Below are 22,148 nucleotides of genomic sequence, written 5' to 3' on the forward strand. Positions count from 1 at the left end.
ACTAAAAAGACTGCAAAAAGGTAAAATCAATGGCATTTTCATGCTGCTGATATTTTCCTATTTCCCAGTGCCTGGAGTCTTGTATTACTTTCTAAAACATACACTTTAGTTCAGCCACAAATTATTGGGCTAGATGCAGGACCATTGGGTGACATTGTATAAAGTGTGTTATGTAGGTCAGATTAGATGGTCATAATGGCCCCTTCTGGCTTAAAATTTATGGATTTATACTCATCAAAGGCCAGAATCTGCCACATTCAGACACACCGAGAAGACACAACTCAAGGAGTTGTTTTCATGTTGGCCATATGCTCTGAGTTGTTGAAGCTCTCTCTTACTTTCCCTTTGACTTCATGGCGTGATCAGAACCTTCACACCTTGCAACAGCGTGGCTGGACCTTTAAGAGAGGTCCAGGCTCAGCTCTCACCTGTGTCTGGTTTCTTCTCAGATCATGAGACTGTAGGCTACAGCAAGGCCAGCTGGGGAAGGAGAAGCAGGATATAAAATGCAGCTCCAGTCACCCAGTGTGAAATGAGAGAGCAAAGAGTGTCTCTACCTGAGGGGAAAGAGTAGAGGGTGCTAGGTCTCTCCAGGCAAGGGCTCAAAGGTAAAGACTACATGGAATACCTATACCAAGAGGTGAACCCCTGTAATCTAGGAAAAAGACTTGTGAATGATGATACAAGGAGATAAGCTTGCCACAGTCCTAGTGAGAAGGCTATGGAGCCTAAGGAGCTGCTCTATAGAATTTGGAAAAGATGGATGATCAAGCCTGGGTGGAAGTGGTTTCCTGCATGCTTATAATGTCTGTGTTAATGTGATTTTATCAAATCAAACCCCAAGAGTGGAGATTTTCTTCTAGAGCTTTAATCACTTGTGTGTGATTACATCAAACCTAGAAGAAAAATTGGAGTCTGCCATGACCGGTAACCCGTGTACACACACTTTATTAAATCTGCTATATTTTACAGTAAGAATCCAAAGCAGCAGGGCGTGCAGCAATTGTTCAATGTTTGTAGCAATTACTGAAGAATCTTGCAATGGTTTATTCTTGCAGTCCAGGCCCAGTACTGATCAGGAGAAGCCGAAGCAGTTGTACTGCTGCTAAAATCAACCAAGAGATTACTTTTCTTTTCTCCTTTAAAAAAATCCTGTGCAATGGACAATTTATAGATTGAGAGATGGTTTTTCTCTCTCTTCAGCAACCTATCAGCTTTGTTTGACTTCAAGGAACAGAAAAAGCTCGCAATATCATTTTATAGGTCTCCTTGTGCCTATCAGAAATAAAAAAAAGATTTTTGCCAATCAACGTTGCACTGTGTGTAGGGAGGTTCATGAAATCTCTTTAGCACTTAGTAGAAAAACACACAGCTCCAGTATATCCATTAGAAAATAAGCAATCCAGAGTTACGGGAAGTATTTCAATGACTAAATGGTGATGATACTTGCTCTTTCAAATACATATCAATAACCCATTACATAAATTAAAGCTGGATGCATTACAGCAGAGAAATACTTACTGTGTGTGTGTGTGTGTGTGTGTGTGTGTGTGTGTGTGTGTGTGTGTGTGTGTGTGTGTGTGTGTGTGTGTGTGTGTGTGTGTGAGAGAGAGAGAGAGAGAGAGAGAGAGAGAGTTTTCCTATATCTAGATATGGCTGAGGATAAAGTTTGCAGGGATTTTTCTCTTAGAAGCAGCAAATAACATTACAGGGCTGCAGACATCCTTGTGTGACTGGTGTGATGGGTGGGTGGTGAAAAGGAAAGCCCTATATTTTAGCTATGACTTATTTACTAATTCATGAATGGCAGGTTCTTGATGCAAAGGTGTGTACAAATATTGATCAACTGCTAAACCAAGCAAATCTTTTCTCTGGGCTAAATTTTACAGAAATAAAATCATTTGTCTGTCTAACTAGGTGTGCAAAATCTGGCATCCAAATTAATATGGACAATAGATTTTCAGTGAACACACAGTGGGTGTAGGCAAAACATTGGAGGAAAGGGGTATATATATGGAGAACAGTAATCTACACTGTGTCAGTAGTAGATACGTATCTATATGGGATCAATCTTCCCTCACTTCAGGATTTTTGATCCTTAGGTCAAGATTTTCAAATGCAATTAGTGATTTTGGGCACACTGCTTGAGAAAGAACCTGATTTTCATAAGGTTGGTGCACTGCTCAGCAGGTTAGGCAGGATCCTGGTAACCCTTTACATGCTGAAGGAATTTTACATCATGACACAGGACACATTTCTGAATTAAGGTGATCAGCCACAGAAAACATTAAAACTTCTCTGCTATGAAGTGTTCAGACTAGTTTTCCTTGCAAAGAATGTTTCTAGCTTTCTGCTTTCGATATCATAAACAGCAATAAAATAACATGACAGTGACATGATGAGTATCTTTGGATAACACGTCAGGATAAAGTGCAGACAGATCGCACAAGGAAAAAAAATCAGTTCTGGTGCTGCAAATGTAATAAAAACAAGCAATGTGTAATTGTTTTTTTAAATGTACAGGCTGTGGTATACTCTAGCTAATGTGACTTTTAAAACCAGTGCTGGATTGCCAAATTTTTTCAAGCATGTGCTCTGGAGAATTAGTTTGAAGCTTTTTATAAACTAATTTAGCTACATGAAGATGTTTCCTCGAAACCAGATTAAATCTGTTCAGTTCTCCCATTTTTCTGGCCATAGATGATTAAACCATATGATATTCATAGGATCAGATCCTCAGCTGGTTCATTGACCTCCGTGGAGCAACACTGATTTACACTAACTGCGGCTATGGCCCATGCTGATTTGACAAATATTTGGAAGGATCACAGAGTACTTCTACATGGGGCTACACTTTAGAAACTATTAAAAAACTGTCACAGTTCAGAATTCAGCAGCCTGCTTATTAAGCAGTGTTTCTTTCAGGAAGCACATTACACCTGGCTTAAAGAATTTCATGACTGATAACCAATTTTCAAGTAAAGTTTAATAGTTTGGCTTTGACCTGTGAATCCCTAAAAGGTTTGGATTCTGTCTATTTAAAAGACATTGATATAGCCCATGTGACTTTTAAAACCCCTACATATTGGGGGTTATATTATTCCCTTGTTTAACACAGCCATACTGAGGAGAAGGGAGTTAGAAACACGCCTCTCTTCATTTCATACAGGATCCTGAGTCACTACCACGATGTTTGGGGGAGTGCAAGGGCAGTGCTGAAGATGCCTCCCCCTTGGTGAAACTGGACAGAGCATGGATGGGGAGAGATAGAGGGTAGATGGAGCCATGGCGAAGTCCAACCACATTCCAGTGCTGGCTGGCTGTATAGACAGGGTGTGGCTGCACTGGAAGAAGACATGCCATGAATTACTCTACTATCTCAGTGCAAGCAGGGAGCCCTGGACACACAATGCCTCCTGTGTTCCCATTTTGGCAGTGCACCTTTGCTCCATCCCTCACAATTGTCTGTATGATACAACCCAAACTAGCCTTTTGCTAGCACCTAGAGATTGTTAATAAGCTCAGTAAATAACTATAGACAACATTATCAAGCCATGATGCCTAAAGGTAGCCTCTTAAATTCATATCTATGTAAAGCACTCTTAAGCTCCTGCTCCAAGCAACAGGAATCAAGAATATTTGGTCCACTGTGTTGCCATTAGTGCAACCTGCAACAACTAATCTTTATCCTTCTCAATTCATTTTCACTTTTCTCTGCTTGTTCTGTTCTCTCCTCTTCCCCTTCCCTTTCTTTGTTGAGGGGAATATCTAACCCTAATACCTTACAGCCCAATATCCAACCACATTTAAAACATACTCTGTCTCCAGCTTCTAAAGCAGTTTAGTCAGAAGTCACAAATATAGCTTTAGATTTACACCTTTCAACAAAGTGGAGTTTAGGTTCCATCAAATGAGGTAATAAAATCACATCTCCATTTGTTCAATGCCCTCTGTCTATTTTGGAAAACTACTTTCCAAGCTAATATGGGAAAGTACCAGAGACCATCTCAACTCACTCCAAGGCCAAAACAGTAATCAAGCACCATAGATCTTTCAGGATTCTCAGGTCAGACACATCTACTATTAAAGACGGACATTAGTCTGCTCAGCGAATATGTCAACCAAACATTCATGGCTTCACTATAAAAATCATTCATTATTACACATTTAATGTTACAGTAGTTACTTTAAGTCAAGCTTTTTTACAAATGTCCTTCCCATAGAGGGGAAAACAGAGAATATTTTTGTATTGGTGTTTTCTGTGAGTTATGCATGAAAATCATGATTACAAGAAAGATTTATATAACTGACAGACTTTTTGTACATCAAGGCATGTCCAGTGTATTCTGTCAATACCTGCACGTTTATATCAGGCATATTTTGTGATGCTCCAGTACAGTGCATCTTACTCCAAGCTTTGCTGAATGGTAAAGAACCGCCATATAATTTACAAAATCTTGCTGCATATTGGGCCAAATCCTGAGATCTTCCCTTGGTGTTTATTCAGTCAGAATGTTGACTTGTAAACTCAGTGGGAGTTTTGCCTGAGAAAGTACTGAGTACAGACTTGAAATTTTGGCCCTTGGTGCAATAGATCTCTCTTAACTAATGCCATGTCTACACTAGCACTTATACTGACAAATCATTTGTCGCTCACGGGTATAAACATCTCACCCCCCTGAGCAACGTAAGTTTTGCTGGCATAAGTGTTCATGTGCACAGACTCTCTCCCGCCAACATAGCTACTGCCACTCGGTTGAGCTGTTTTTTTATGTCAACGGGAGAGCTCTCTCCCATTGGCATAACACAGCTCCACGAGCGCTCTTACAGGAGCACAGCTGGATCGATACAGCTGTGCCGCTGTAAGCTTGCTAGTGTAGATATGGCCTAAGACTCTGCACCTAGGCTTAGTAGCATATCATGTCCTCGTGTCACAAATTCATATAATTGTGGTTAATGTTCTGTAGAAGAAGGTCATTCATAACTATGATTAAATTTTTTCTGTTCAGCTAATCAACATTGTCTAATAAACTGAACCAGAGCACATGCTTCTGATCAGCATGCAGAGGGCGGCTTTTGTGAATGGCCCATCCTGCCACCTTGGATCTCGCAGAATGTATGTCACCTGCCAGCCACCTTTATGGGACCAGGGGATCCATTCATGGGGGATGTGCATCATTCCAAACTAACACTGCAAAGAATGTGCATAAAGTGTAGCGGCATAAAGATTTGGCATGGAAGTCCCTGTGCCATGGGTAAATTTCTCAATACCAAGGAAAATCTTGGGACTCTATTAGGCTTGGAAGTTAAAACTCCTGCTTCTTCCATAGTGGGAAGCATTTCTCTCCATGGAGGAATCCGTAGGAAATTCCATGCGCTTCCTTTCCTTCCCATGGGCTATTCAGTGGGAGTGGTTAATATTCTGAGGAACTACATTATGACTCATAGTTCTCTGAAACGCATTAGAAAATGAACCTGAATTTTAGACTGGAGCTAGGGTGGAGAAACTCTGTAATTCAAATTATTCATCTTTTAATAATTTATTGGCAATTATTTGGGGAAGTTGCTGAACTGACAGAAGTGTGTTGTTCACTTGCAGAACAGTGGGCAGCACTACTTCAGGCTAACCTCAGGCCATCCCACTGGAAGGATGACAAGGTGATTTAACAGTTTGTTTCCCATACATATTCAATTCTGGGATGCTGGTTAGGTTTGTGGTGGTGCAGCTATTCTGTGAAATAGAAATCTGTCCACAGAACTGGACTGAGACCTTCCATTCGTTTCACATATGCCAGCATCCAGCCATTATTGATCAAGGCTGGTAAACCCTTTCAGTCATTATTAACCCAAGCTGGTTTTGAACTGGTGACTGTAAGTAACCAGTTCCCTTCCTCCTGAGCTGTCTGTTCCACTCACAGTAGGTCTGGTATATAAAAAAAGGGTTTTGTGACAGACCGAGGCCAGTGGGGTACAGGAGTCTGGTAGAGGGCAAATATACTGGTCACTGAGTGAGTAGTTTTCTGTTCCCTGAGTGACCAGAGCAGGGGCTGCACTAGAGTAATCAGGAACCTGCTAGAACCAATTAAGGCAGACAGGCTGATTAGAACACCTGCAGCCAATCAAGGCAGGCTAATCAGGGCACCTGGGTTTAAAAAGGAGCTCACTCCAGTCAGGGAGGGGGAAGCCAGAGGAGAGGAAGTGTGGGAGTGGGAGTGGGAGTGGGAGTGGTGCTGGAGGACTAAGGAGTACAAGTGTTATCAGACACCAGGAGGAAGGTCCTGCGGTGAGGATAAAGAAGGTGTTTGGAGGAGGCCAGGGAGCTGGGGAAGTACCCCAGGGAGTTGTAGCTGTCACACAGCTGTTACAGGAGGCACTGTACACAGCTGCAATCCACAGGGCCCTGGGCTAGAACCCGGAGTAGAGGGCGGGCCAGGGTTCCCCCCAAACCTCCCAACTCCTGATCAGACACAGGAGAAGTTGACCCAGACTGTGGGGGAGATCACTGAGGTGAGCAAATCTGCCAAATAAGCGCAGGACCCACCAAGGTAGAGGAGGAACTTTGTTATAGTTTTAAGATTATTAAGAAGTTTTCCATATTGTAAAAAGAATGTTGACAAAGGCTTTTTTTTAACTGAGTCAGAACAACATCTCATGGGACTGGATATTCATTTGTAATGTATTCACTTGATTTCTCTCGTGCACAAAATGAACAGCTATTGTAATAACCTGACTCCTGCAGAAGAAAAACATAATATGAGTTACATGCATGCTAATTTGCTATTTAGTTTGCTGTTTGGCAAAATGAGCCCCTAATGTACAATTTCTTCTTACAAGGAAGAAAGTCAATTATTTTCCCCACACAGTTTGGTTCATTTAAACACTGTACCCTTTGCTAGCCAAATAACTGTGTCATGGTATTGTTTTTCCACACAGAGAAAAAAAAGAAATTGACAAAAATGCCAGTCCTTTCTGGAAAGATGACCTATATTAAACCCACATGTAATTGCCTCCCCGGCCATCACCCAGCTGGACTTCTAGTAAGTAGCAAAATAAGAACTTTTAGGAAGAGCAAAAGAGCCCAACATGCCAGTCATTGTTCTGTTTTGCTTATCTTAACCGCCTGGCTTTTTTATTAGACTTCTCAGTTCATAACACCTCTAGAAAAACTATTTATGCATCTTCCAAACTTTGTATAATAATACCTAGCTATTGTATGTGGCTTTTCAACAGTACATTTCAAAGCACCTTACAAAGGCAATCAGTATCATTATCCCAATTTTACAGATGGGGAAACTGAGGCACAGAGCGGGATTAAAATGATTTGCCAAAGGTCATACAACTGGCCATCAGCAGATCTATGAACAAAGCCCAGTTCCAGTCCAGGTTCTATCTACCAGACTGCATGTTACCCTATGCAGCTTTAGAGAAGAACAAGACAAGTTCTTTGGAACAGGGACAGTCCTTTTGTTCTGTGCTTGTACAGCCACTAGCACAGAGATCGGCAACCTTTGGCACACAGCCTGTCAGGGAAATCTGCTGGCAGGCCGGGAGGGTTTGTTTACCTACAGCGTCTGCAGGCTCAACCGATCTCATGAGCCAAGGTATGTACTGGCCGCTGCTTCCCACAGCCCCCATTAGCCCGGAATGGTGAACCGTACCTAGTGGGAGCTGTAATCGGACGAATCTGCGGATGCTGCAGGTAAACAAATCAGCCCAGCCTGCCAGCAGATTTCCCTGATGGGCCATGTGCCAAAGGTTGCTGATCCCTGCCCTAGCACAATGGAGTCCTGGTCCATGAATGGGGTTGCTAGGTTCCACTACAACACAAATAACTGTTCTTTTCAGAAGCGGCCATTGATTTAGGGCAGGGGCTGGCAACCTAGGTGCTGAGTCTTCATTTATTCACTCTGATTTAAGGTTTTGCGTGCCGGTAATACATTTTAATGTTTTTAGAAGGTCTCTTTCTGTAAGTCTATAATATATAACTAAACTGTTGTATGTAAAATAAATATGGTTTTTAAAATGTTTAAGAAGCTTCATTTTAAAATTAAATTAAAATGCAGAGCCCTCTGGACCAGTGGCCAGGACCTGGGCAGTGTGAGTGCCACTGAAAATCAGCTCACGTGCCACCTTCGGCACCCGTGCCATAGGTTGCCTACCCCTGATTTAGGGCATCTCAGTTTTTGCATGTCCAGCTTGAGCGCTCAGGCTTGACTTTCCCCACCTTGAACTTCATTTGAAGCAGTTCAGTGGGTGATCCACGTTCCAAGGACAGTTGATAGTAGAAGAACATGAGGCAAAAATGAAAATCTTGGATGGATGATGTGGTATCCTGAGTGGATGAAGAGGACTATTCCTTCACAATGAGATTAGCAGAGGATCATACAGAATGGGCTATCATGGCTGCAAATCTCCAGTAGTGGAGATGCCACATAAAAAGAAAAACTTCCTAAGGTCAGCTTGACTTCCCTTCTTGTGGATCTCTTAAAGTTTGCAGTAAACCAAATTTTCTCCAGCAGATCATACGACTGTATTTTTTGAAGACTAAGGAAATTTCCACAGAAAAACCTTAGCTGAAGTGGCATTAAGTTGGCAAGAGTGCACGGGTGAGTTAAGTGCATATTACCTGTCAAGAATATTAGAGTTTAAAAACATAGAAGCTCAGGAAAGGCAGAATTAGCATTGCACTTGTCAAATAAGGCACCCAAGCTACTACTACTTATCCATCCATAGACAAACACTGAATGCAATTGTTCTTAAATCATTATAAAGAGCTCAGTCCTGGAAGGTGCACCCAGTTTTAATAGGTTTTCAGCACCTCATAGTAAAGACCTCTGTGATCTCATTTGACAGCCAGTTCTTTAAATATCATTTGACTGTGCTAGCATGTCTGCAGTTATAAATTTCATACCTCCAGAACATGCTCTTAGAGCACTTCCATGAATCATACTTAGTAACTGGAGACATGAATGGATGAGACAAATCATTAAACCAAACCTGCACACTGTACTTTTTTGATAGTCTCTGTATAAGTAAGGGAAGATGGCATGCTGCTTTCTCTTGTGGTAGTTATGATAGTTTAAGAGCTTATCTGAGAAGTGCAAACTTACCTCAGCATGTCCTGGGTTTCTAATTTTCCCTAACGTTCTCGAAAAGCTTTGTGTACTCATATCATTCATATGTTCCTAAAATTTTAACTTCACTTTCTTCTCTGTGGGAATCTGCCTTCCACCCTCCTGCGTCATTTTTCCAATGTCTTCTCCAGTCCAGTCTGTAAGATACCAGGCATGAACCTTCAAGGGTAAAGGGTATATTCTCGTCTCAAAAATCCCCACACGCTATGACACACACTCAAGAGATGACCATGCTCTAAAAGAGGAAAGTACACAGGCTATTAAGCTGCTGAATGATGTCAGTGGAGCTTACTTTTTAAAACACTTTTTAGGGCATTCAGAGTAAAGAGCTATTTAGAGAGGTAATCACAGACATGGAATAAAAGCCTATAGAATATTTCTAGGTAAACGCATACATGCATAAACATGTTGCTTGTTTACCCGGAAAGGTCATATCTAACTCATTTGCACTGTATAATGACTATTGAGATATAGATATATCATCCCCCTGCCTCTTCAATTCAGCCCTCAGTTACTCCCATGCAACTTAATTTAACTCACTGAGGTTGCATGGACATAAATGAGGGCTGTCTTTGTCCTAGTGTCTTTAAAAATTCAGGACTAGATTTAGGATTTCTTTTACTTCTGCCTAATGATTTCACAGTAAGTATTGATCTGTGAGCTGCTGCACAAGAACCCCACTCAGTGGCCATTCCTCAACTGCTCTTCATCCGTGCTAAAAATACAGTGTCATGCTAACGCAGTGTTAGAAACAGCTACATTAGGGGTTCTCCCCACTAGCCGTTAGGGAATTTTGGGGAAAAAACAGAACAAAACACAACCACCACTTATTCCAGATTGGCCTGATTTTCATAAGTGCCGAGCAGTGAGCACAACTTAGACTGACTGCCACAGGAATTGCGGACCCTCAGCTTATTTAATCAAATAAGCTTTATGCTCATTCACTTACAAATAACTTTAGAAGCCCATTAAACAGCTAGATACATTTCATATGCTCTAGTTCAAACAGGAATCAATTCAGAAAAGATCAATGGCCTGTATTATACAGGAGATCAGACTAAATGGTCCCAATCATCCCTTATAGCTTGGAATCTATGATGCAGGATAGTCATATCTTCTTGATGGACAACACAATTTGAAGACTTAGCTGCATAGATGTGTAACGAGATTTGTTTTCTACTCTATTCTATATAGTTCTTATGCAGCCCTATCACTGTAGTATCTGAGCACTTTCTAGCAGTGCATTAAGTAACATAACAAACATCTTCATCTTCTACTTACGTTCATTAAGTGACCCAGCCCCACTTTCCCTCACTGCTTGCAATGGCGAATCCCACAGGATGATCCTGGCCGCATAAATCTGTATACCCTTCCATTCCCCTCATGTTTACTTGCTTTTCATTTCCCTCAGAAGGGGAAGAGGTTCATGAGCTGGGACCATCAATGTTTAGGGGTAAACCCCTCCCCGCACCTGGGTGTGTCCGTGTGCATGATCAGGGAGAGCTTGTGTGCTGGTCTCTGGGGAAGGGCAGGGCACTTCTTGTAGGAAGTATCATCTCCAATCTTCCATTGGGCCCATGGAAGCAGGGGCACTCCACATACACTTCAGGATGGAGGCAGCTGCCCCTACGTGAAGGGTGAACTCAAAGCCAGCATTAGGCATAAGCAGACTAAGCAATTGCTTAGGGCTTCGAGCAACTCAAGGGGGCCCCCTATTTGCTTATTTTGGTATGGGGGGAAGAGAAATATTCCTGCTTAGGGCCCCCAGTGGGCTAGCATCAGCTCTGGGTGAAGCATCGGGAACAAGTTATATCCCATTCCCTTATCTTCATGGCCACCACCCCACGCTAAACCTGGACTGTACCTGTGTTCCATCCACTTGTCATCTGACTGGTAAAAGTTCCTTCTGTTCACTGCATGTCTGTACTTTAATCCATGGTTTTGTTGTCAGAACTGACTTGAAGCTGAAATAACTCAAAATATATGCACTAGGAAGAAAGTCTAGCAATGTAGGCTTGATACATGAAAATTGTGTTAAATCCACCCCCATCTCCCTGAACAAATGCCCAGTAAATTTGCTCGTCCTGGGTATTATGTCTGATTTTGGGCGGGGTGGGGGAAGAGAGAGAAACTAACCCATCAAACTATGGGTAGGGTTTGAAGCACCTCTGAAGCCTCTTTGCAGACATGTCAGCCCAGCCCCTCCTGTGTATGGTTTCTTGAACACTAGATCTGCAGAAGTGACAGTCCAGAGGCCTAGCCTCTGCCCAGAACCTAACTAGCATATTCAGAGCAGACTCTTCCTGGTACCGCTGCTCTGCCTGCACACAAAGGGGCAGCAGGGAGGATGTTCTGCAGCACAGACAGCCTTGCAGCTAACAGGTGCTTTTAGCCCAGGAGGGACAGAACTGGAAAGATGACATCTTGACACCGTACATTTGGGAAAGGAGCATTGCCTGTAGCACCGTAATTCAGTCCCACATGATAATATGCTGCAGCCATGAGCTACTCATACTTGGATGCAGCCGGACATGGAGAGCTATAGAGATTTCCTGCCATGCTGAGCTTTCACCCTGCATGAGAAAGGGTCTTGTGATCACGAGGAGGAAGACAATGTGTGTGTGCCCCTTTTGCAACATTTGCAGCAGCTACTGTCAGCACCCTTATTATCTGAGGCAGCCACCCCTGCCCTCTTTTATTCCAGCTGTAACCACTCCATTTTAAACACCAGAAGGGAAGATGCTGGCATGCTAAAAAGAACTCTCTTACTGGCTGTGGCCAAGGACCCATAAGAGAAAAGTAAACTTTGAGTGAAAACAAGCAGTGTGTTTCTGGATCATTAAATGCTGCTACATTATCATTCTCTGATCACTGCCATCCTTGCTTTGGCATCTGAGCTGCACAACGATGCCAATTCCTTCCAAATGTATCGAAAACCATTAATGAATCTTTAGAGACAAAACCCTTCGACAATTTAGTCAGGCCTAACAGTAAAAGGCCACTTGCTGGGCTTTGGCAAATGCATTGAGGACATTTTGTATTATAAATTGCACTACAGAGAAGAGCTGAGAGCTCTAGGGGATGGTGCATGATACAGAAAAAGAGAGGCAGTTTGAAAAGATCCATTCAGTTTTCCCACAGATCAGTCAAATGCCGATCCTAGTAGCCATTCACAGGACTGAAAACTAGTTGATCGTTAGGGGTCCAGTCCTTCATTCCATCAGCCAATGGCATGCTGTGCCAGTTTTAGTAAGGCATGCAACAACTCCCTTATAGGCCTTAGGCAATCCAAAATGGCATCCTCTGTGCATATGTGGTGTGTACAAGGTAACGCTCTGTGGAGGATGCCATTTTGTATCATGAAGGCCAGACGGAACCAACCTGGGAGCTGGATCCAGTCCACAGCCCTTCAGTTGGACAACATACAACCAGTCAGGAATAGAAAGGCCATGGAGTGCATGCCTTGCATACAGAGATGGCATGCCCCTGCCTTCAGCACCTCACTCTCCTGGCAAAATCTGAGGGAAACTTTTGGGTGTGCACCGAGACAGCCTAAGGCACAGGCCCGATACGCCCCCAACTCTGGAAGTAATGTGACTGTTGTATTGTCTGCTTTCACTTTAAAAAAGACTGTGTGCTAGGTATGCAAGGTCACTCCAGACTGTTTGAAAATAATTTAAACAGATCTGAGACTGTTAATATTTAACATTTATAGCCATGATTAGCTTCAATTGAGTCACTGCTCCGTTGTGGTAGGCACTGTACAAGCATGTAATAACTGAACATCTCTGCCCCAAATAGCTTACAAATTTAGCTGATCACATCATCTGACTGGCTGAATATTCTGATACCTCTGCTTTTTTTTTTTTTAAATGAGGAGATGCTATATTATATATGGGGATCATCCAATTATCTTGCTGCTGCGCCACCACTGCTGTGGTGGGGCTCCTGGGATTTCTAAGATACGTATTAGTTAATTATTACAATTTTAAATGATCGAGCACCATATAAAAGCTTTCTAAGATGTCCTCTGCCTCTGGTATTATATAAACAACTTCATTCACTGTTTGGATGACAACTAGTCATCTGCAATTCGTTGGTATTGGTTGGTCAAACAACTCATTTTTATAATAGCAAATAGGAGCTGGGGAATGTGACTCCTGGGAGAGACCACCCAAGATCATAAAAACCCAGCAGAAAACTCTGCATGTTTACATTTGCAGCATTTCTACCAGCTTTTCTCCTCAGAAGAGCAGGGCAAGGGAAGGCTGGCATGCAAAGGGGGCGCAAAATTCCATTTACCTCAAAGATATGTAAGGAATTAAATATGCAAATCCCAAGCCTTCAAATGTTTTCCTGCCCACCTCCTCCTTGACAGCAGCTGTCCTGCCTTTGGCTAACTACCATCCTCCTGCATTTGCAACCTACCTGATGTGCAAGGGACACAGAAATCACTTGGGGAAGGGAGAGGAGAGAGAAGAGAATATCTGCTGCTCCAAGCAGCAATAAGTAAATTTCCACTTGAAACCCACCATTTAACAAGTCAGCACACGCCATGGCTCCATGCCATCCTATCCTAAACCCTGTGGAATGGCAGTGCCCCAACCATCTCTGTGGATAGGAGGGAATATATACAAGAGTCACTGCTCTCCCCTTTTCTCTGTTTGGGATCTTAGCCTTTCTACCATATTATGCTCCATTTCCCAGTAGATGTAACTCAGGGACAGCAATTCTTCATCAGGCTGGAGTCTCAAGGAGCCTCAGGAGCCAGCCGCTCCCACTGTGACACTGATGAATAGATGTTCAAAGGGCATGATGAGTTCACCTAACATGCTGAACTGTTCTGAAAATCTGGTCCCAGTTTTGGTGGCTAGACCTCTGTGTGCCACATCTACAGACTATAGCTTCTCCCAGAGGGGAAGAGCCCCATGTCAGTAAGTAACTGGGAGGAACTTTAGGGTGTGTTCTTCCAGCCCGTGGGAGAAAGTGAAGCTATCGTGTACCAGTAGGCACTGGCAGCACCAGGAGAGGTACCTCTGAATTCTCTTCCAGTAATACATTCACATTGCTCTGTTGTTTACTGAGCTCATGCCTGTACCATCATTTCAGGAAATCCGCCTGCTTGTGCTAACCCATCAATAAGGAGCCCACGTACAATACACACAAATATTTTTAGATTGGAGGCTACTGATTCCCATAGGCAAGTTGTACCATTCTCAGTGGTGATTTCTCTTGTGAATGGCAAGTAAACACAGTGGTTGAAGGGGAGCCTGAGAACAATAAGCCTTTACAGTGAGAGTATCAGAAGGTGAAGGGGAATTAAATGTACAAGGCATGATTTTCCATCCTTTCTCATCCTGTATGGTGATTTAGATTTGTGCACAGTGGGTATGAAATGCTGCTCACGGTGGGTGTGAGCCAGTGGAGGATTCAGGTTAGGCAGCAGCAGTTTACACTCCGTGTGCAGAAGTGTAAATAACAGCACACAACAGCGGTGAGAGAATCAGGCCCACTGCAAAATAAAACCACGAGGTAACTAGTTTCATGCAGCTATGATTCCACCTGGTCTGCAGGAAGAGAACAGCTTGGATCTCAGCATTATTCATTTCCCTGCAGGGCAAGAAATCCCCAGGAGGATTACACGTAACTCCAATTGACTTCAGGAGCCCAGGGGTGTACAAAGGGTATGAACTGTCTTTTTAAACTCTGTAGTCTGGGATAGTGAGAAAGCTACATATTTAAAATTAATTAGTAAGTGCAATATCTATTTTGCAGAATTAATGCCAAGGGAGTACCTAGAGAGAAAACTGCTGTAATGCCTTGTGAAAGAGCAAAGGGAGTGAAAGAGCTGCTTGCAGGAGACTTGAACTTTGGAGCAGATTTGCTAAATGAGCCAACCAGAAATACCTGGACCAGGGAGGGAACTTTGAGCAGCTGGTTCCTTAAGAGAGCCTTGAAGCAGTTCTCGAAGCGGGAGCTGACTCTGGGATGTCTGTAAGAGAGTGAGCTCTGAGAAGGCAGAGGCAAGTCAAACCTTAGAATGGGGCACCTCCTAATAGGCTGACCAGATGTCCCGATTTTATTGGAAAAGTCCCAATTTTTGGGTCTTTTTCTTATATAGGCTCCTATTACTGTCCCCCCCGCCCCCAGTCCTGATTTTTCATACTTGCTGTCTGGTCACTCTACCTAAGAACTGATAAAAGGACCCTATGAACACCAGGCTCTGAGGTAAAAGTTGTGCCCTGGGATGGACTCTGGGGACTTCGAGTTTTGTTTTTTGAGTTCATTTGTCTGAATGAAGCCAGGCCCAATAAGGGTGGTGATTGGATGAGCAAATGTGTAGAGTCTGTTTAAAAGAGCAGTACAGATGCACCCCAGACACAAGGGTGCACATAGGAATGCCCCACTTGTTTACATGCCTAAAAGACAGGAGGAGGATGTGAAAAAATAATTGAGATTTTCAGACAAAAATGCTGGGAAAGCAATATATAGCAATGCAATGAAACATGATGCTACTTCCAATTAAATGCTGGCGGGAAACCAGTGGTTGGCAACAAGCAATTATTCTAGACAGAAGTGGATTTTGACATATGCTATTAGAATTTTCAGTAGTAGTTAAAAGAAAGTCTGATTGTTCTGCAACAAAACCACAAAAGCCTAAATTACACACCACTGGCAGACTATAAGTCGCGTGTATCTTCACAGAAAAACACTTAATTCCTAATCAATACACTCTCATTAAAAAATGTACAATTCTGAACAAACAACAAACGGACCTAGCACCTATTAGATCTTGATATATAAGGTGTTTTACACACTGACATAGATGAATTGTACTGCAGCACTGGTCCTGATTCACCAGCTGTAGCATATGTAATAGGATACAAAATAACACATATCCGCTCTCAGCTGATCTCTTTCACTCTCTCTACACACATACACACACACACAGCATGATGAGGGAGAAAAGTTTCTATAGACTATAACAGAAAGCAATAACTTTTCTATAGGTTTTTTTAACTGATATAATTTCAAAAAGAATTATACTGCTTCTCTAGGGTAGTTCCAGAAACTCTATAGAAAGGGCAGAATATCTCATAAAATTCTGAAAGTTTTGTATTTGTACATAAGACTATTCAATTTTTTTAGATATTTAATGGCTTCATCCCTATGAAATTCTATTTGAGATTGTCATATGAAGAAGACGGACATATAGAGAGTGACAGACATACAGCCTCTGGATATGTCTCACTAATACAGCCAAGTTGCTTATGTGTTTTCAGTATCAAACTGTTTACAGTAATTTATCTATTTTTAACAAAGTCCTGTGGCCCTTTTTGTAGGTCACTGTTTTCTGTTATCAATAAAAATATGTAAGATGAGCAGTACATTTCCTGCCAAACAGGACTGAGCAACCATTGTTAGCATTGCAAACCATGTGCATGCTACTTAATCAGCATTCTAATAAAACCAGGTGTAGATTTTGTTTAGGTTTTATTATTTTTTGTTTTTACCTGATACAGTGTGATCCTTTGGGTCTCTCAGTAGTTTGAGTCTTGTATGAGGGAAAATGTACTGAAGAGGCTTCCCATTTATCTGCGGAACACAAAACATGCATGTCATAAAAAATATAAAGCATGTCCATTTTAATAACAACTTAAAAAAGCCAGTCATACAACCAATGCTCCTATGAAACACATATCTGGTTTTGGGATATTTGACAATCGTTCCCCAGAGTTTTAACTCACAAATTGGGACATTTGTTAACAGGCACATGAGTGTTTGGGCATTACTTCCATAGTATTGGAGTCATTTTAAGGCTGGCTTTAGTTTTCGTTCAATTTCTTTGGGAATTGAAATTGTCTGCTTTGTTCTATTGCATCCCCTAACAGGATCCTTTGACTATGGGATTTGTGTAATGCATAAGGAGAAGGTTGGAATGCAAACAGGGGCCTAAGATGAAGGTGTGGATAGATGTATAAAGGTCCATGAGGTATTGCTTTGGTTTCACCAAAAATACACTTTCTGAATGAATCTCTCCCCATCTTAGGCATTGCTAACATACCCCTCACCATAGTACATTTGGGATGAACTCCATTCCACCTGCGTAAAGCCTGAATGTTGGGGCTTCAGATCTGATTTGCCTCTGAGTTACTCTGGCATAAATGAGGCGTGACTCCATATGCCAGTGTAAATCTGGCCAACTTGAGAGGAAAAGCCAGTTTATACGAACAGAGTGCATGTGTGGAGGAAATCTGCACCCTCCAAACCTAGAGCTAGGTAACAGGGCTGAACCTGCAGTCTCCCCGTACCAGTCAGATGGGTATTGATGCCAATGGATCAACACAACAGCTACAAAGATCCTTTTCACAGCATTCAAGGAGCTGTAGGCCACTCCACTCAAAATCCTCCCAGTTCACAGCTGACACTGCAGTCACCTCCACAGTTTAATTTCACCCTTACAGTCTGCACTCCAATGCACAACCCTCATATTTTAAGCAGACATTGGATTCAGGTCACATTTTTCAGCACATTACTCAGCAAGCCCCCGCGGTTTCTAAGCCAGTGAGTTAAATGAAAAACTAAAACTAAATGAGACTGAAGTGTTCCCTCCAGCACTGGTCACACGATTCATGTTATTAGTCAGCTGAAGTCTCTCTGAAGAGTGAATCATCTTTATGCTGTTAAACAGCGGGGAACGGTGGGTAAATTTGCTGGGGCTCTTTCGAATAGTGACATGGGAATCATTTTAGTTATGACATCTTTTTTTCCCCCCCACAGTGACATATCATGCCCAGGCACTTCTCTGTATGAAAATTAGGAGATTCTATAGTGCAGGAGACAGGACAGGCAACAGGAGTTTCTCTCCTTGGTGCTGCATATCTATTAATTCTGCTCTGGAGGCCTCATCTAAAGTCTTTGAGAGTCTTTCCATTGCAATCAATGGGCTTTGGATCAGTCCTGTGAAGCTTCGGTGAGCTCACTTTTTAATGATGTCACACCTCTTCCCTACCTTGAAAGGTTGGGCCAGATCCTGCACCCTGATTCCCAAAGCCTGACTGTGACACATACGCCAATGGTCTTCTTTGATGCAGTGCAGAGGTAAGAGCTCACAGTGGGAATGCTGCCATTGCGACACTCTTTGAAAAGGCACATATGCCATTCTGTGCAGAGCCATCTCCACTGGATAATGCAGAATTGGACCAGGATCATGGCCCCTATTTTGCTCCACTCGCTTCAGGAAAGCCAGTGGCTCTAAGCTTGCATAGTCTTTGTGATCAACGAGTGTAAGCCTGGAATTGTGATTAGCTCTGGCGACCCTCTCTTCTATTAAGAACCATTGCCTTCAACAGAAGTTCTGTCTGAGTCACGTATACATGATCAAGGCATTGGCAAACTAAAGGTCACATCAGCCCGCTCATCTCACCAATCAGATGTGGGAGAAGCAGCACAGGCAGCATGCCATTTCTGTAACACCTCTTACTACTAAGCAAAATACTAGAACATTCGGGAATAGAGGTTGTTTGTAACTCGGAAGTGTTTGTATCTCCGAACAAAACATTCAGGTTGTTTTTTCAAAAGTTACACTTGAACATAGACTTAATAGAGCCTTTAAGCTTTTCTAGGCAGAAGAAAAATGAGGCTTTTAACCATCTTAATTTAAATGAAACAAGCACTGAAAGAGTTTCCTTACCTAGTCAAATCTTTTTTTAAACTTTCTCTTTATTTTTTTTAGTTTATGTTTAACACAGTTCTGTATTGTATTTGTTTTTTGTTTTTTTCAGGGGGGAGGGGGTTGGACTCTGCAACTGCTTGATTGCGTACTTTCAGTTCCAAATGAGGTGTGTGGTTGACCGCTCGTTTGTAATTCTGGTGTTGTAACCCTGAGGTTTTACTGTACCTTAGGGTTTTCTCTAACCCTGCAAAAGCATCTGTCTGGGACTTTAACAGGTAAGTTAACACTGGCCCTATCTACATTACTTTACTCTCTTTTCCCCTCTGTGATGTGAAACCTCTGAGTGGGGATTCAGAGGCCGTATATGGCAGAAGCGACGGTATCAAAAGACTACAGAAGACCAGCCATAGGTTCTCCATGCAAACAGCTATGTGCCTCCTTTGACTTCAACAGACCTCGGAAAAAGCCTTAAACTGCTATTGTCAATTTCAGAGGAGCCACCTGATGTGAAAGTTTTACAAAGGCAGAATTGTAAAGAACTCCAAGAATACAAGCTCAAAAAGTCTCCTGTCCCATTCATGAGAACAGCCCAGGTAAGGGTAAAAAATATCACTAAGTAGTCAGAGAGGAAATGTCAACACGTTATGTATTCTCTGTCTTTCAGCATGTACAATATAGCTGGGCGATGGAGAAGATCAGTAATTGTTTGCCAAATAACATAAAGGAAATATCTTGACCTATAATGCAGTGGTTGCTGATGATTCATCTTATGGTGGGTTGATGATGAGATTTTAAAATGAATCATGCCAAATTTGTCATCAGATTTCCAGGGAATTTTAAAAGAAAGAAATTCAAGGGCAATTTAACAAAAAAAAAAAAAAAGTGTAATGTCTTGAGTCTAAATTAAGCAGTAGCTATCACTATGGATCAAGCATTGCCTATTTTGTGTGTTTCATGGAGCCTGCAATCACCAATATCATAATCTCATCACCCTTGAGGGTCCATGTCAGAGCCACCATTCTTTCAGGTGAAGAGGGCTGGACATTTGAGCCCAGCAATGCTGATCCAACTGTCACTTAAATCAATATGTGTATTTCATTGTCTTCTAAGGGAGCTGGATTAGCCCATGGAGCAACATACAACAGACATTCCCCAGGCGGCTGAACTAATGACCTTTGAAATGCTGGTATCACATGGGAAGTGGGAGGTCAACATTTGAAATGTCTCTTGCATGGTACTACAGAGCACTGACCCTCTTCTTCTGTGACTTTGAGCACTTAGATAACTGATTTCTCATTACTTTCTCTGATGCGTTTAACATATTTATCATCGTAAGGTGTTTCAGTAAATATATGTACTAGAAATGGGGGAGAGGGGGATCAGTTCAGACAAAATAATTTGGCTGAAACATCACTCTAACCATTAACTGAACTCCAACACCTCAGCCGTTCTGCATTTTACATTCAACTAACACAAAATGATGGGGTCTAAATTAGCTGTTACCACTCAAAGAATCTTGGAGTAATCATGGATGGCTGTCTGGAAACATCTGCTCAATGGGCACCACTATTAGGAATCATTGGAAAAGGGATAGACAAAAAATATCATAATGCCACTGTATAAATCCATGGCATGCCACACTTTGAATACTGCATGCAGTTCAGGTGGCCCGATCTCAAAAAAATGTATTAGAATTGGAAAAGGCAACAAAAATTATTAGGGATATGGAACAGCTTCCACATAAGGAGAAATTAAAAAGACTGGGACTGGTCATTTTAGAAAAGAGATGACTAAGATATGGTGGAGGTCTATTTAATCACGAATGATGTGGAGTACATGAATAAGGAAATGTTATTTACCCTTTATGTAACACAAGAATTAGGGTTCACACAATGAACTTAAGACAGCAGCTTAAAAATAAACATGAGGAAGTACTTCTTCACACAATGCACCTGTGGAACTTGTTGCTGGGGATGCTGAAGGCCCAAAGTATAACTGTGCTCAAAAAAAAAAAAAAAAGTTCATGGACGATATATCGGTCCAACAATGGCTATTAATCAAGACAGTCAGGGATGCAATCCTATTCTCTGTGTGTACTAAACTTCTGACTGCCGGAAGGTGGGACTGGATGAAAGGGGATGGATCACTTGATACTTGCTCTGTTCTGTTTCTTCCCTTTGAAGCATCTGGTACTGGCCACTGCTGGAAGACAGGATACTGGGCTAAAAAGACCATTGGTCTGATACAATATGGCCATTCTTATGTTCTCATTCCAGCATGAGTGAAATGCCAAAATGCAGCAAGGAAAACCATCCTCATCTTTCTGACCTGACCAGAAAGTATATGAGGAGGAAGCCTATCCCCAAGTGATTATCACTGCCATTTTGGATACTTTAGAACTTTTTATTACCATTAGACTATCACTGATATATTAGGGGTAAGGGTTAGGGGGAATGTGTTTGCACATGTTTATATTTGCATGTGTGTCCAAAATGAAAATCTGACTGCATCATTTTTTTTCTATATTAGCCTTCACACCTGAGGAAAGACTTGCTGACAGAAACCATGATGGCACTAACTTTCGTTGTTTTGGGTTTCATTTGGGTTTACAAAGGCCAGTTCTGGAATGAGAAAGTTCTCTTCTCAAACGCTCCACACTTTACCTACTTTTCTCGCCTTAACCTATCCTTTTTCTCCTTCTCCGAGTTATTGTTCTGTGGCTTTTTACAGGCTGCCTACTCCTTTATTCTACCCTCTATCCTCCCTGCCCCCACACTCTTTAGCTGGTACTCCCTCTTCCACAGCATGAAGTAACCTCCCCCTTCAAATTGCTTCTCCAAACTGATTGCATTTGCCTTGCTATGCACCCATAAGCAATGCTGGTGCTATCAGTGCCAGCTTTGGCAACCTAATAATTAAAACAGAGACAGAGAGAGACCTAACAAAAATACAGGAGTCAACAGGACAACAGCTCTTTCAATTGCTGTGGCTGTATTTCCTTCCCATATTTTCCTATTGTTTCTACTCCCTCTTTTTCCTATCTTCTCAGCCTTCATGATCTGTTCTCTTGCCTACGTGCTTTTCTAAATTACCTATGTACTAATGTACATGATGTATCCAAAGCCCATTGAAGACAAGGGGAGGAATTCTTTTGACTTCAACAGGCTTTGGATCAGGAATTAACCTGCTATAAACACTTAAAGAACAGCTGCCAGCTAGGGTCCTGTCTTCTTACACTTAGCACACTTTCTAGAGCTATATAAATAATGCATGATAAACAATAGTAATAGGAGCTTGGACCTGGTGTTTGGCTGAAGTTTCTAATCCACTGGTAGAGA

The 22,148-nt window shown here is 42.1% G+C and overlaps 1 protein-coding gene across 7 annotated transcripts in view; it reads right to left on the bottom strand.

Annotated features, from left to right (window-relative positions):
• Positions 1–22,148, bottom strand: part of PCLO (piccolo presynaptic cytomatrix protein) — a 540,429-nt gene that overhangs the window by 161,626 nt on the left and 356,655 nt on the right. For all 7 annotated transcript variants that reach the window (XM_030560944.1, XM_030561095.1, XM_030561007.1 and 4 more), the window contains one exon: positions 16,649–16,730. In XM_030560944.1, coding sequence (XP_030416804.1) covers positions 16,649–16,730 — 82 coding nt within the window. The remainder of the gene's footprint in view (positions 1–16,648; positions 16,731–22,148) is intronic.

Source organism: Gopherus evgoodei, chromosome 1 (assembly GCF_007399415.2).
Source record: "Gopherus evgoodei ecotype Sinaloan lineage chromosome 1, rGopEvg1_v1.p, whole genome shotgun sequence".
NCBI lineage: Eukaryota > Metazoa > Chordata > Testudines > Testudinidae > Gopherus > Gopherus evgoodei.